Source organism: Lagenorhynchus albirostris, chromosome 2, assembly GCF_949774975.1.
Source record: "Lagenorhynchus albirostris chromosome 2, mLagAlb1.1, whole genome shotgun sequence".
NCBI classification, from domain to species: domain Eukaryota; kingdom Metazoa; phylum Chordata; class Mammalia; order Artiodactyla; family Delphinidae; genus Lagenorhynchus; species Lagenorhynchus albirostris.
In genome coordinates, this window is record NC_083096.1 from 61,845,647 (window position 1) to 61,860,575 (window position 14,929).

The 14,929-nt window shown below is 45.9% G+C and overlaps 1 protein-coding gene across 1 annotated transcript in view; it reads left to right on the forward strand.

Annotated features, from left to right (window-relative positions):
- Positions 1-591: 591 nt before the first annotated feature.
- GPA33 (glycoprotein A33) overlaps positions 592-14,929 on the forward strand; it is a 38,097-nt gene continuing 23,759 nt past the window's right edge. Inside the window, exons 1-3 of the mRNA XM_060141846.1 lie at positions 592-688; positions 8,320-8,474; positions 11,921-12,137. Coding sequence (XP_059997829.1) covers positions 592-688; positions 8,320-8,474; positions 11,921-12,137 — 469 coding nt within the window. The remainder of the gene's footprint in view (positions 689-8,319; positions 8,475-11,920; positions 12,138-14,929) is intronic.

A 14,929-nucleotide genomic window follows, 5' to 3' on the forward strand; every position in this document is an offset into this window, starting at 1 on the left:
AGAACAAGGGCTCACAGTATATGTTTGGTTTTCTAGTATCAAGTTATAACTTTCCGGTCCTCTTTTCCTCTCCAACTCTTTTCATTGAGTTCTCTCCTCAAATCTAAAACTCCCTTTAATCCAACTAGGGCATCCATCTTACCAAGCATTCTCAGATACTACTATTGACCTTTAAATTGTGAGACTCTACAACGTGTGCTAAACATAAACAACTAGATTCTTGTCCTTGGTGGTTGGTTTTTGGGGGCTGTTCTGCCCAGTTATCTCCTTTATAATTTTCCTTTCTCTCCCCTCCAAATCTAAGTTAACTTTCTATCTGGACAACTTCCCCAAATAAGGCTTCTTTCCAACCAACACCTGGCCTCTAACCAGCCCCACTGCCTCCCCCAGTGCCCATTTCTAAGCCCTGGTTCTCTTTTCTAAAACGGCCTCCAAAAAGCCCAGGGAAGGCAGCCCAAGTCTCACTCCCGCAAGGTCACTAGCATTCTGGGGGCCAGAGGAGGATGGACTAAAAGAGGATGGGTCCGCGGAGGGGGGCACTGAGGAGTGGGAAGGGCTGGAGAAGGGGGCCCATGGAGGGTGGCGACCACGATGCCCACAGCCGAGCCCCCAGCCCCACGCTGTGACCAGAACCGAGACTGCCAGGCACAGGAAGTGGGGACCCTGCCCCCAACATCAGGGACCGGAAGTGAGAGTTGCTGGGACACGGCTGTGGGGCGAAGGCTACTGGGGAGGGATCCGTGTTTGGAGCGTGCCCTTGGATTCGCCTCCTTCATTTCCAAATTGGAAGAAACTGACAAATTGTGCTGATGTTGCAAATTGGCTACCTGTCCCTTTCACCATATTCCTTGGGCTGAAATCAATCATCATACTCAAATTGTGACTACAAAAGTTGTATTGAGCAGGATGTTGTCAACCAAACCAGGAAACTTAGACAAGAGACTGGCTGAGAGCACTTGGCAGTGCCCTCCTTGCGATGAAGACTGGGATAAAGATTTGTGGAAACAGACCAGCACCCCATTTCTCTGGGGCACAGCCATCTAGTATAGTAACAATAGCCCTGCAAGCAACATAGTTATGGAATGTAAGCCTAATCTGGCTTCAGGTACCTGCGTTCCCAAGTCTCTGCTGTATGTTCTGCCTGGGGAAAAGCAGTGGAAATCCACAGCAACTGAATATCTAGCTCACCAAATGCCAGACTCTAGAGGACTCTTGCTTCTTCCTGCTACCAGTGGGTTCTTCATTGTTCTCCTAATTTAATTATGGAAAGATAGACATCAGTGATTTTCTAACTGACAAGTACCTTTTGTCTCTCCCTCCTTTGAGTGTTCGCTCGTTTGATGCAAGAACTCTCCATATATGTAAAGCTGATTCACTTTGTAAAGCAATTATACTCCAATAAAGATGTTAAAAAAATAAATAAAGTGTATCCCTTATAGAAAGTCCAAAAAAAAAAGAACCTTCATACTCAAAAGAACTGCTTGAAATAAATCATAGATGGTAGATAGCAAAAAAAAAAAAAAGATTCAAATGGCTGTCGTGGCCTCGCAGACTTGGGCCCATCCCATATTTCTGGCTGCACTGGGAGTGGTATAACTTCGGAATTGCTTTGTAGGAGAATCTTGAGGGGTGAAGTTTGTCCTAAACTTCCCCGATGGCACAAGTATGATGTTTGTACTTGGCCTCTGCGTTTATTTGGAGTCATCATGGGAGGCTAAAGGATATCACACAGGGGGAATCACAACCCCCCAAACCACCCCTTTGGTTCCATCTCTACTCACTGGCTTGTTTTAGTTTCTGGAACGTGACCCACCTTCTCCTGTGCCCTGATCTCTGCACAGCGCAGTTCTCTCCCCCACTCACCTCTTCCCCCATTTTCTTTTTTTTCTTTTTTAACATCTTTATTGGAGTATAATTGCTTTACAATGGTGTGTTAGTTTCTGCTTTATAACAAAGTGAATCAGTTATACGTATACATATGTCCCCATATCTCTTCCCTCCTGCGTCTCCCTCCCTCCCACCCTCCCTATCCCACCCCTCCAGGAGGTCACAACCCCCGTTTTCTTGTGGTTCCCTCCTGTTCATTCTCCAATGTCAACTCAAAAGGCCCTTCCTAAGGACAACCTCTCCTCATGCCCCAATCCTCTGTTATATCCTGTCATTGCATGGGTACCACTTGTTACCATGGTGGTTTTACATTGGCCTCTGTGATTATGTATTTATTATCATTTGACTCATGCAGAGGATCAGACACCATGAACGCAGGAACTGTGTCTGTCTCTGCTTGCCATTTTGTCCCCAGAGTCTGTCAGAGTCCCTGGAACAGCCATTTGCTGGGTGGGTGTTAATGAATGAGTACCTACCCTTTTGATCCTCACCAGGCAGCAAAGCTGGTTTACTCTCAGCCACTCTTATCCTGTCTCTCTTCCCTTCCTTCTTACTCTGTCCTGCTTCTCTCCAAGCCTCAATTTCCTAATTGCATTTGTTTCTATCAACGTTACCCATGGTTTCTAGGGATGGATGGATGAGAGGGGCTAATTAAGGAAATGGATTTGCCCTGCGTGTTAAAGGAAGAGAGTCACTTCACCGTGTCTTCCCTCCCTCCCAGAGGGCACTTGTGTTTTAGCAGGGGCTTCAGCGCCTTCACCCAGCAGTGGGCATTTCAGTACTGAGACAGCCAGTGGAGGACATAGTTGACTTGGAGGTAAAGTTTAGTCGCTTCTCAAACTACCCCACCTTGGCAGCACTCCGGTTTTGTTTTTTGTTTGTTTTTTTGCAGTACGCAGGCCTCTCACTGTTGTGGCCTCTCGCATTGCGGAGCACAGGCTCCGGATGCGCAGGCTCAGCGGCCATGGCTCACGGGCCCAGCCGCTCCGTGGCATGTGGGATCTTCCCGGACCGGGACACGAACCCGTGTCCCCTGCATCGGCAGGCTAACTCCCAACCACTGCACCACCAGGGAAGCCCAGCACTCAGGTTTTGGGTCCATGTCCTCCCTGCCTGCTGGGCTTGTCTTTGCTCCTAGATCATTCTGTCCCTGGAGCAGCCCTCTCTGTCCAGGGCACCAACACCTTATCATTTGCACCTAACACTCAACACCACCTCCTTCCTGAGGTACCTTCCTCCCCTACCACCAAGGGACCTTTGGGCTGCTTCCTCATTCTCTGCCCTGGTGAGTCAGGGATGCCATAAACACCTGGCATGGGCAGAACATGGTGACAGACAGACGCTCCCACTTAGGACTGTCACAAAGTTCCCTGGTGAGTCAGGGATGCCATAAATACCTGGCATGGGCAGAACATGGTGACAGACAGACGCTCCCACTTAGGACTGTCACAAAGTTCCCTGGGAGAGAGGCATAAAATGTGGAGGACAGGGCCCCCCGTCAGAGCTCACTTCCCCACACCTGCCCACCAACTTCTCTATCTCTGTACACATGGGAACAGGTGACTCTTGCTGTGGGCAAGGCTAGTCCTCCACCTATGCCCTCCCCCACCCAGCCGGGGGTCTTGCTCCATCTGGCTTCTCCTCTATTTTCAGTCTCTTCCTTTCTGGGAGTTCCATCCCTATAACCTAGGAGCCTGCTTAAATCTCTCCATCTTCCATCCCAGAGGGGACGAAAGAAACCTTCTCAAGACCTTTCATGGCCCTCTGGCTCCAGCTTTCCCATCTCGTGTGTTACGTGAGCTCCTTGACAAAATAGGCTGCCCTCACCTCTCTACTTCTTCACTTCCTGCTTGACATATAAAACCGTAACACGGCTTTATGGTTACAAGAGTACCGCATGTCTGTTGCAGAACATCTGGAAAATAAAAATACACAAAGAAACCCATCATCCCAGGATCCAGAGATAACTGGTATTAATTCTGTATCTGGTATATTTTCTTCTAAGAATTTGCTTCCCCTCTGTGACTTTGTGGAAGTAGGATACTGTTGCATGTACAGTTTTGCATCCTGCTTTACTCTCTTCTATGTACAAGTTCAACATAGTGAATTGAATCCCTTGGGGGCTATTTCAAGTCCCACCTCCTCAATAAGGCTTTCCATTAAAATCCTTCTTCCAGGTCCCTCCCCTCTCCAACCCCCCCCCAACCCCTACACTTCACTCCTTATCATTTGCACTTAACACTTAATTAGGCTCTATTAGGATGCTGGCTGACAGTGATGCTGGCTGACTGCTTCCTAGGCAGGGACTGTTTCATGAACTCCTCAATCAGTAAAGTCTTCTTAGCCCCCAGCTCTGTGTACATACCTTGGGGTGGGAACTAGCAAGCAATGGGTACAAGAGAAGTCTGAGACACAGACCCTGCTGGAAGGAGCTGCCCTATGATGAGGAGAGACGGCCCGCACACATAGACCCACACTGACATGAGAATGACGTGTGCGTGGGGTGCATGCTCCCTGAAGCGCTTCAGCGAAGCCAGTAAGGGCTGGGATGGTCCAGGTGGATTCCTGGAGGAGGTGGGGCATGAAGATGCCTCTGATCATTTTCCCAGGGCCTTGCACTAAACTAGGGCCTTAGGAAAAATTCATTAAATTGACCAGAATTCATGGATTCCTAAAGATCCATGTTGAACAAAGAGTTCCTCAAACATCCATGGAGTTCTAACCCCCCTCCCCACCTCTCCATCCCTCCTCCCCCATCTGCCAGTCTGAGAGCCTCCAGGAGTCCTTCCTACCTTGTGGGGGGGCAGAACAAACCAACATGCACGTGCGTGTGAGAGCTGCACCCCTTTCCCTAGAGACCAGCGCTTTCTCAATGTCGGAGCATGTATCTAGTCCTGGGGTGCGATGGGCCCTTTCTGGCCTCGGGCACCTCCTCCCTAACTAAGAATGTGGTTTCTCTGAGCAAATGGATTTCGCTAAGTGGAGGCATTCCTGCCAGTTTCCCAAGGGTTCCCATAATGTGTCTAAAGCCGCCAGTCCATCGAGCATTTTATTATTCTCCTCGGATGTATTGCTTCCTGGTTAGCTCTCAAGAGACACTTTATTATCTTCTTAACAAGCCTTAATTATTTACAAGCAATCCTGGAGGCTTCAAGCTGTCTCTTCACACCCCGCCCACTTAGGGAGGTTAAATGACCTTTCCCATTTCCATCTGGGGCCACTTGCAGACTTGGCATCCCCTCCCTGGGCTCCTTTTGTTCTTAATTTAATATTTTTTTTTGACATTTTCTAGCGATGTGTAAGGTAAGTTCTTCAACCAAGTTTCTCTGGTTGCAAATCCTACCCATCTTTTAAACCTAAGTTCTCTAGAACTCATTCAGTTTGCTGTCCAAGAGCACTTATTTGAGCATCTCCTAAGTGTTTTCTGAGCAGTTTTCTGAGCCCTGAGGATATGAAAAGGAAGGAAAAACAGTGTGGCAGAGGAGAAGGATGTGACAATATGGAATGCTGGCATAGTTCTTGCTTATGTGCCAGGATGAAGGTCGTGCACGCTAAATATGTTTTCATCCAACCCTCACAACAACCTGGAGTTAGATAATATTATTATCCTCATTTTATAGTCGAGGAAACAGGCACAGAGAAGTTAATTAAGTTGTGCAAGGTTACACAGCTAGGAAAACTAAGAATGAGGATGACAGCCTGGGCAGTTTGGCTCCAGCGTTTGTGCTCTTGGCCACTCTGCCATACGTAAAAAGCTCTCATGAGAGAGTGCTAGGATGAAGGTACTCCTGGGTGGTACCCATGGCACAAAGGACAGAGTCATCTACTCTGCTTGAGAGCCTTTGGGCATTTTCACTAGGACAATGCATGTGGTTAAAATGTCTTCCTCAGCAAACCCCTATTGTGCTGTGAGATTTTGATTCCTTCCCTGCAGGTGAGAGCACTTGCTCCTCCCATTCGTATACCCTTGGGAAGGTTAACACATCACTGAATGATTTGTTTTTAACACCTTATAATGAATTAGCTTATCAGATGGATGGTCTTCGTGAATATCAGAAGAACTCAGCCTTGAGAAAAAAAGGAGAGTGGGGAGGGAGCAGGAAAGGAAGAATACCTCTGGAGCATGAGGGACACAGCTGTCGGCAGCAACAGGATGGGAGAGCTGCAACTACTGGGGAGAGTGTGGGTTCTGGCAACTGGAAAGAAGATACCCAATGTAGATCTGTACAAACAAGTAGAAAGGGAGGGTGTTGGAAGGCTCTAGAAGCAAACTTCTGCACTTCCTAATTTTCCGATGGTGGATTAGATGTCCCACCTGGTACTTTTGTCTCATCAACTGAGTAGGATGCAGATTCCACAGAACAGAAAGACGAGGGCCACAGAGCTAATAAACAATAAGCCTATAGAAAGAGGTGAAAGGAACTGGGTTTATTACAGTTTATTACAGAACTGTGGGTGAGAAAGTTGGTGATTGCAAACGTCAGAATCCTCTGAGTTCACGATGGGAAATTATTGAGAAGTTAAGCCAGATGTCTTTGCTGCCAGTGATGTCAGAAAAAGAGGATACTAACTGAATCAGTGAGAAGGATTTGATTAGCTGTGGAGGATTTCCAGTGGTGGCTGTTGGCGTGAAGGTCTTAAACACAGGATAAATTCTCATCTAGGATTATGGAAAATGTAAGTGTGTCTCAGGGCACCAGATCAGCCTTTAAAGATCCTTCTCAGGTTTACAAATAGCATTTAAATAGTGCTCTATACTTGTTCAAGATTTTTTCCTTTTCTTTATGAGCTCTTTCTCATCCGTTCATTTCAATCTCTTCCCTCACAAATTAACATAAAATGGCTTTTACTCGCTTTTGTAGTGGTCTCTAAAATTGATCTATTCTTTAGTTATAATCATTAGTAATTATTATTCCTTTATGATAGTTCACCCGTGGTGGTGGTAGGTGGTTATCTCTCGTGATTAACTTCTAACTAAGGTTGTGCCTCAACGAAAGACTATGGGATGAGAAGTGGAAGTTATTCGATATGAATATATAGAGAGAGAATATATTGAACACACATATACATAATGTAACTGTCATATGTTGAGCACTGATTATGGGTCAGGAGTCATTCTAAACAAAGTACACATTTCATGTTATTTAATCTCCAAACAACCCACTTTTCAAGTGAGGACCCTGGCACAGAGAGCTTATGTAAGCTCCTCAAGGTTATACATTTAGTAGATAAAGGAACTGGAATTCCAACGGACGCATTCTAGCTCTGGAGCCTGTGCATTTAAACTCAATGCTATGCTACTTTCTGAAATGGCCATAGAGAAGTTGTGTATTAAATATGGACTGGTACATGAGTGGCCCAAAATGGCTGCATAGAAAGACGCTGAGCTCACCTCCTCCCACAGACACACCGAATCTATACCTACATATAGAGCAATTCCTCGTGAGGAAAATCTGAGGGCTGATTAAACAGCTACTGCTCATAGAAGGACAACATAGAAATGGGTAGGAAAGGCAGAGATGTTGTATCCATGGGAACCCAATCCCCAACACAGCAACCTGCAGTAAGGAGGGATATTGCTGACGGGCCTGAGTACGAAATTGCCCACCCTGGGAAACAGCATAAAAATCAGCAGTTTAAAGGGTATCCAGACTATATAGGAAGGAAATCCATTTACTAGAGCTTCTGCCTAATGGGCGTCACTCACACTGTAGTCCTAGGTCCCCCCAGATTCAAGGGGTGGGAACATGGACCCTGCCTCTTGATGGAGGAGAGTCAAAGTCACACGGCAAGAAGAATGTATGTGATGGGAGATACTGATGTGGCCACACTCTTTTTCTCATCTTTTTTCTGATAAACTTATACAGAATAAATTCCCCTCGGAGAACCCTTTCTCTTTACCTGACTTAATCTTATTCATCAACTTTCTTACCATATTTAAGCACTCCATAAATATTTGCTAAATAAATGAATAAATCATCATCATCATCACAACAAAAAAGACGGTGGGAACTATTTATTGAGAGCGTTCTGTGTGCCAGGCATTAAGCAAAGCATTTATACGCATTATCTTGTTTATTTCTCCCAAGAGCTCTGAGAATACTAGTGTCCCTTTTTATGGATGAGAACTGAGGCTGACAAAAGTTTACACAGTGTGTAAGAGGTGGGGCTGGGGCGCAGAGCCAGGCTTTTACCCATCACACAACGCAATTAACTTTGTTGAGATGCCGTGGGATGGGGACAGGGTGAACCAAGGTACACGTGTTTGTCTTCACCCCGGGCCTGGTGGAGAACAGCTGGTGTGCCATGGCCGAGATCTCAGTTGTAGGGTGTCTAGGTGTGGCTGGAAGAGCGTCACTGGCCATTCCCTCAGAGGTCCGGTGGAGAATGAGTATGAATGCCCATGTCAGTTACTTCCCACTTTCTTTCCAGTCTGGGTGACTGTCCACGCCATCTCTGTGGAAACCCCAAAGGATGTTCTTCGGGCTGCTCGGGGAAAGAGCGTTACCCTTCCATGCACCTACCAAACTTCCTCCCTCAACCGAGATGGATTTATCCAATGGGACAAGCTTCTAAGGAGTCATACGGTAAGGATCTTTAAAAAGTTGGGAGCGTCATGGGTACCGCCTGACCATGACCTCTTGGAGGCTATGCACTACAAAGCCATTCAATAAATGTTAGGCAGAATAAACCTAGTTAGCGCCCAGGCTGGGATGGGTGGGGAGGGAGCAGTGAATGTTGGACCCAGGGAGGGCCATATTATGCCACCTCTAGTGTGAAAGAGTCACCTTCCCCAAAACATCTTTCTGTTGGTCAGTCTCAAATGACCTAAACTGTATCATTCCTTTTGATTAGCATAGCACTCTCCCTTGAAGCCAAATTTTATTATAGTTTTTTCCTGTTTGGGTTCTTTTGGGGACTATGGGAAGATTTTATTTTCTATTTTGGAATAGATAGTAATCCCATGGCTCAAAAATGAAAACATCCTGAAAGTGTACATGGAGAAGTCTCATTCCTATCCCTGCCCCTCTTGTCCTATCTACCCAGTTTCCACACCCTAATCCTTCTATCTCTCCATCCTCCCCAGCAAGGCTAATTTTCACTGGTACTGGTTCTTTGGGGCCAGCGTTTATTCTGACTGATTGGTGTCTCTGCTACAATCATTCAGTATTGTGAATATCACTTTTGGCTAAGATTTAGTTTCTTGTATATCCTTTCAATGATTCTTTACGCCAATTCAAGAAAATGTGAATGTATATATTCACACACATGAAAATACATCTACTTTTGACCCTAGAATCCCAGTCCCCTATTCCCCTCACCAAAGGCAACCACTATTACCAGATTTGGGGATGACTTCTATAGATGCTCCACATATATACCATGCACACACAAACATAGACATATATTTACATATATGTATATGAATAGGTATGTTTATATAAACTACATGCATACTGTCCTCCACTTGGCTTTTCTTCCTCTTAATATACCTTGGAACTCTTTCCATATGTCAGTACATTTATATCTATCTCATTCTTTTTAAAATATTTTCATTAAGTATCACATTTTATGAATGCTCTATACGTACCAGTGATGGACATTTGGTTTGTTTCCTATATTTTGCTGCTACAAATAATGCTGCAATAAACATCCTTATATATATGTCTCTAGGTATATTTTAAATATTATTATCATTATTTATAAATATATATTTATATATAAGATAAATTATTAAAAATGAACTTCTGGGTCAAAGGCTATGTGAATTTAAAATTTGGATAAATAATGTCAAATTGCTTTCATTGGATGTCAGACCAATCTTCATGTTCACCAACAACAGTGTAGGCCCCTATTTCTCTAACAGAGTAGTCTCAAACTATTTGATATTCGCCAATTTGATGAGTGAAAAAGTATCTCATTATTGATCAAATTCACATTTCTTTAACTGTAAGAAGAGGAACATCTATTCATTATATATATATATATATATATATATATATATATTTTTTTTTTTGGACCACGTGTGCAGCATGTGGCATCTTAGTTCCCCCCAGTGGGATGGAACCCATGCCCCATGCAATGGAAGCATGGAGTCTTAGCCACTGGACTGCCAGGGAGGTCCCTATTCATAATTTTTAAAGTGAGTTCTACTTTTAAAATGCACACATGCCTGGCATTAGATCCCCAACTACTCAGAGTGAAAGCATTTAGCTTTTTCCCTGACAGAAAAGAAAGGGGAACCCAGGACACCCAAGTCCTAGAGCAGCAGGATGAGAAAGGAGAGCAAATCTTGGCCTGAGGCACCTTATTGTCTGTTGCCCAAGGCACCCTGATGGGACAGAGCACATGTCCTATCTGTTTCCAGAACCCCAGGAAAAAACCTAGAGAGGGCAGCTGCTGCCTTTAGCTTGTAGAAACTGAAGACACATTCTTTCACCGTCACATGTATTCAGCACACAAGACGTTAGGTCTCTGGTAGGCACGCTTCTGAGTGCTGAGATAAACACTAAAGATCTTTTGTTGACTGATGGATCCCTTACTTTCTAAAGGATTTGAGGCAACCCCCTTGAGAGCAAGCAAGGCTGCAGAGCAAGGGATTTAACCTGTGCCCTCAAGGAGATTATTGTGACAGGTCCTAGCAAGGGTTGGGGGGGTGACTCGGGGGAGATCCCAGGAGGGGGAAGCCTTAGGATCGCTGTGATTGGGAGGAGGGTTGGGGCATGAAGAGTCCTTGGCAGAGCCAGTAGGTCAGAAAAGAACTGACCTGGGAAAGGCCAGCATCCACAGACGGGTCCACAGCCCAAGACAGGTCCTCATCTCCCACCGTGTTGCTCCTCCCCTTCTCAGCCAAGCTTCCTGAGTTATCTGCCCCTACCAGGGCTGTTGTATGTGGTTGGGCAGAGTATGCACTTGGGGACCCAGCCCAGGGCGCCTGACCGCCATTAGCTTGGCAAAGGTGTGTCTGTCCAACAGCTAGAGCACCTTTTCCTGATTTGCGTAAAGAGCATGCCCAGGCGTCAGACCTGATGCTATGTCTCCACACTCTCTTCCCTACCCGGCATGGTCAGCCTTCCTCCCCTAATGCTCCACCGCAATCACCAGCAGCTTCTCTTTTGTTAAATTCAGCCTGCTGATTCAGTCCTCGTCTTATTTCATTTCTCCCTAGCTTTTCCAACTATCAAGCACTTTCCTATCTTGGAATCTCCCTCCCTTGGCTTTCTGGTAGCCTCGTCTTGACTTTTGCTCGTATCTCTCTGACCTCTCTCTGACCTTTCCAAATGAAGTAACTTGGGGACTTGCCATTTCTCTACTCATTTACCCGAGGTGGCTTCAGCAAGCCCATGGCTTGATGTCATCTGCTTTGCATATATTTTCTACTTTAACTCTCACAAAAATCCTATGATACAAGTGTTCTTATCATTATCTCCACTTTGTAGATGAAGAAGTGGAGTCATAGAGAGGTCAGCATTTTGCTCAAGGTCATAGAACTAGTAAGTGGCAGAACTGGGATTTGAACTGAGGCAGTCTGGTTCAAAAGTAGTGATCTTAGCTAGTACTATGTTCTGTTTGATAAATGATAAGTATACTAATGAATAAACAAATTCCAAAGGCGAGAGTCAAATAAATAAAGGGGGCTTGGAAGCCAAGGATGACTACCTAGCACAATGCCTGCACATAGTAGGTGTTCAATAAATATTGGTTGGCTGTCTGAAAACAGACAATGAACTAAAATGGAATGGGTAAGAGGTACCAGAGGTTACGAGAGGTGAAAGCCTCACTTACTCACACGTGCTCCTCTGGTATGAACTGCCTACCTGCCCTGGGCTTTCAATATTTTCACTAAAAACATATAAATACATCATGAGAGGAATCCACAAATGGACACCACGTACAGAGCTCTTTGTTCTGCAGGGTTGGTGTGTCAGTACACCTGGGCCTGGGAATGGTGGGTGAGGGTAGTCAGGGCAGGCTGGAGCATCATGCCAGGGCCTTAGGCTAAAGACCAAGTGGTATTTCTTCTTCCTCACAGGAAACGGTGCTCATCTGGACATTTTCGACCCAAAACTACATCTACGGTGAACTTTATCAGAACCGCGTCAATGTATCAGGCAACGTCCAGCAGTCAGATGCCTCCATCACCATTGACCGGTTGACCATGGATGACAACGGCACATACGAGTGCTCTGTCTCACTGCTGAGGGACCTGGGTGGCGTCTCCAAGTCACGCGTCCGCCTCTTGGTGCTGGGTGAGCGTCTCCTTCTCCCTCCTGGGGTGGTAGGAAGAGGGGCGGTGAGAGGAGCGGGGTACCCTGCCGGTAAGGTAAAGCCAGGGAGCAATGCCTGACCAGGAGCTAAGACTCCTCCCCTCGCCCCGTCTGTCTCAGGGGTTGGGGTGCTTCTCCTACCCTGGAACCAAATACTCTTCTGTCTGGGCAGACAGCTCCCCAGGGCCAAGGTCAGGGCTGATTTGGAGTGGCCCCTGGGGGTCAGCCTTGGAGATTCTGTACCTGCTCTGTCCACTGCTCTTTCCCTCACACCAGCTTCTCTCTTTTTCATGCCAAACTTACTAAACAGAAGAAAAGGGGAAATGCTAGATCCTACTGTAAAGACTCTCACTGCCCTGCTTTGACGCTGGGGGCCAAATAATGACTCTCTTACAAGTCAGGCATCTTTCCCAGCCCTAAATTCAGCTCATCAGTAGAAGCCCTTCACACCACCATCTCCCCACCCCTCGGCTCCAACACACCATTGATCAGGTTCTACTGCTTCTGAAATATGTCCCATGATAACATTCTTTCTACACAAATAGCTTCTTATTGGAGTTTATAGCTTTGGACTAATTGAACAATCACCTACTCTTAGGATCTCCATTTTGCAGATGGGGCCAAGAGAAAGTAGACGCCTGACTCAACGTCAAACAGTTATTGGAAAAACTTTAGGGAGCACCCAGCCTGTGTCCACTCTAAGAAATGGCCCCCACCGTGGGAGGTAGCAATACTTTAAACCAAAGCAATGGATCATGTTTCCTTCATTTCGTCCCCTTTACACTACATAGTGGGATTTTATTTTTAATTACATAAGGTGGCTGCCTGGGTTTCTGAATCATTGTAGTGAGTCAAACCATAAAGCCCTGAATAAAGAAGAACCATCTCCTCCTTGCACCCTCCTACTAACAAGGTGGCCAAGGCTAGTACTTGTGTGTATTCTTCCACACTCTTCTCCATGTCCTTTCAACACACACACACACACACACACACACACTTTCTTTTTGTTTCTTTACTTTTCTTTAAAAAAAAGAGATCACATTATAAAGATTATTCTGTAACTTTTTCTTAATGTTTCATGAACATTTCTCCAGATCAATGTATGCAAATCTACCTATTAATAGAATACATTCCCGTGCATGGATTTACTATGATTATTCCAGTGTCCCATACTTATGAGCATTCTCAGGCTGTTGCCATTTTTTTTTGTACCAACAACACTGACTCTCTCTCTCTCTCTCTCTCTCTCTCTCTATATATATATATATATATATATGTATATATATATGTGTGTGTGTGTATTCTTTCACTGTGTAATATTTGTTTCTATTGAATAGATTCTTAAAAGAAGGATTTCTATTGCTTGACATTGTTAGGCATCAAGGAAATACAAATTTAAAAAAGTAGAATTTCTAGGTCAAGGACTGTGCCTTCATTAAACGTTACTCCATACCCACAAATTACTTTTCCCCAAAGCAACTACTACTGCCATGAGCATTATGTGATCATGTCTGTTTTCCTATATTCTTACCAGGACTGAATATTATCAATCTTTTTCAGTTTTGTAAATTTTGTTAATTTGCTAGGTGAAAAAAAAGCCAGTTCAGTCCAAGTCAGTATTTTAATTTAATATCCAATAAGCTTCACACCTTTCCTTAACTTTGTGCTGACCCCCTAAATCTTGGGGACCAGCAGTGGCATAAGGGCTGGATCTGTTTTCTTACTCTCCTTGGTCCACCTCCTCCCACCCCGACTTCTGGCTCCTCTGAGGTCATGGCCAAGGGAGGGAGTGTTAAAGGGAAAAAGGCAAGGCCATGTTCACCTAGCCAGGCCACTTACCATTTTCTCTTGGCTGACCCCAATCATAGCAGATATCCCACTACTGCTTCTTTTGTGGGGTGCATTAGTGGGTTCTTCAGCACCCCCCAGGGATCCACCTGACACAGGTAGTGTGTGCACCCGCTGGCCAGACTCTCACATCCACCACCCTTTTCCACCCTCCCCTGCTTGTGGCAACTCACTCCTGCTCTCTGCTGTCCACTCTGGGCTCCCATTGATCCAGCAAGCAGCTCTCTGGGACTGAGTCCCTTCAGTATGACAAGAATCCGCCTCCATCATTACCCTCCTAAACCCACCATCGCAGTCTGCTCCAGCCAGCTTCTCTGGGCAAGGGGCACGCACCATAGTCTGACCTCAGATGGGTCCTCAGATACCCAGGGACATCTATAAAGCCCTTCCATCTTCATGCTCCAGGAGTAGCACTGCAGGGACTTACCGATTTCTGTCCCTCAGCAAACCTCAGCCAGGAGTGAGGGATGCCAGCTCTCGACAGTAGACAACCCCATTCTCCATGCGGGATTCTATTGGCTCCTCCCTGGCTGGGCCTGAGTTGAGGGGAAATACCTCCTTCCCTTCACCTAAGAGAAGGGGGGACATGCTCATGGATCCCTATTCCTGAGAATCCTCTTTAAAGAAATTTCCTCCCGGGCTTCCCTGGTGGAGCAGTGGTTGAGAGTCCGCCTGCCGATGCAGGGGACACCGGTTCGTGCCCCGGTCCGGGAGGATCCCACATGCCGCGGAGCGGCTGGGCCCTTGAGCCATGGCCGCTGAGGCTGCGCGTCTGGAGCCTGTGCTCCACAACGGGAGAGGTCACAACAGTGAGAGGCTCGCGTACCGCAAAAAAAAAAAAAAAGAAAAAAAAAAAAAAGAAATCTCCTCCCAGATGAATCTCTAGCCTTCTGGGTGAGGGTAACTGTTAATCATAGGATTTGCTC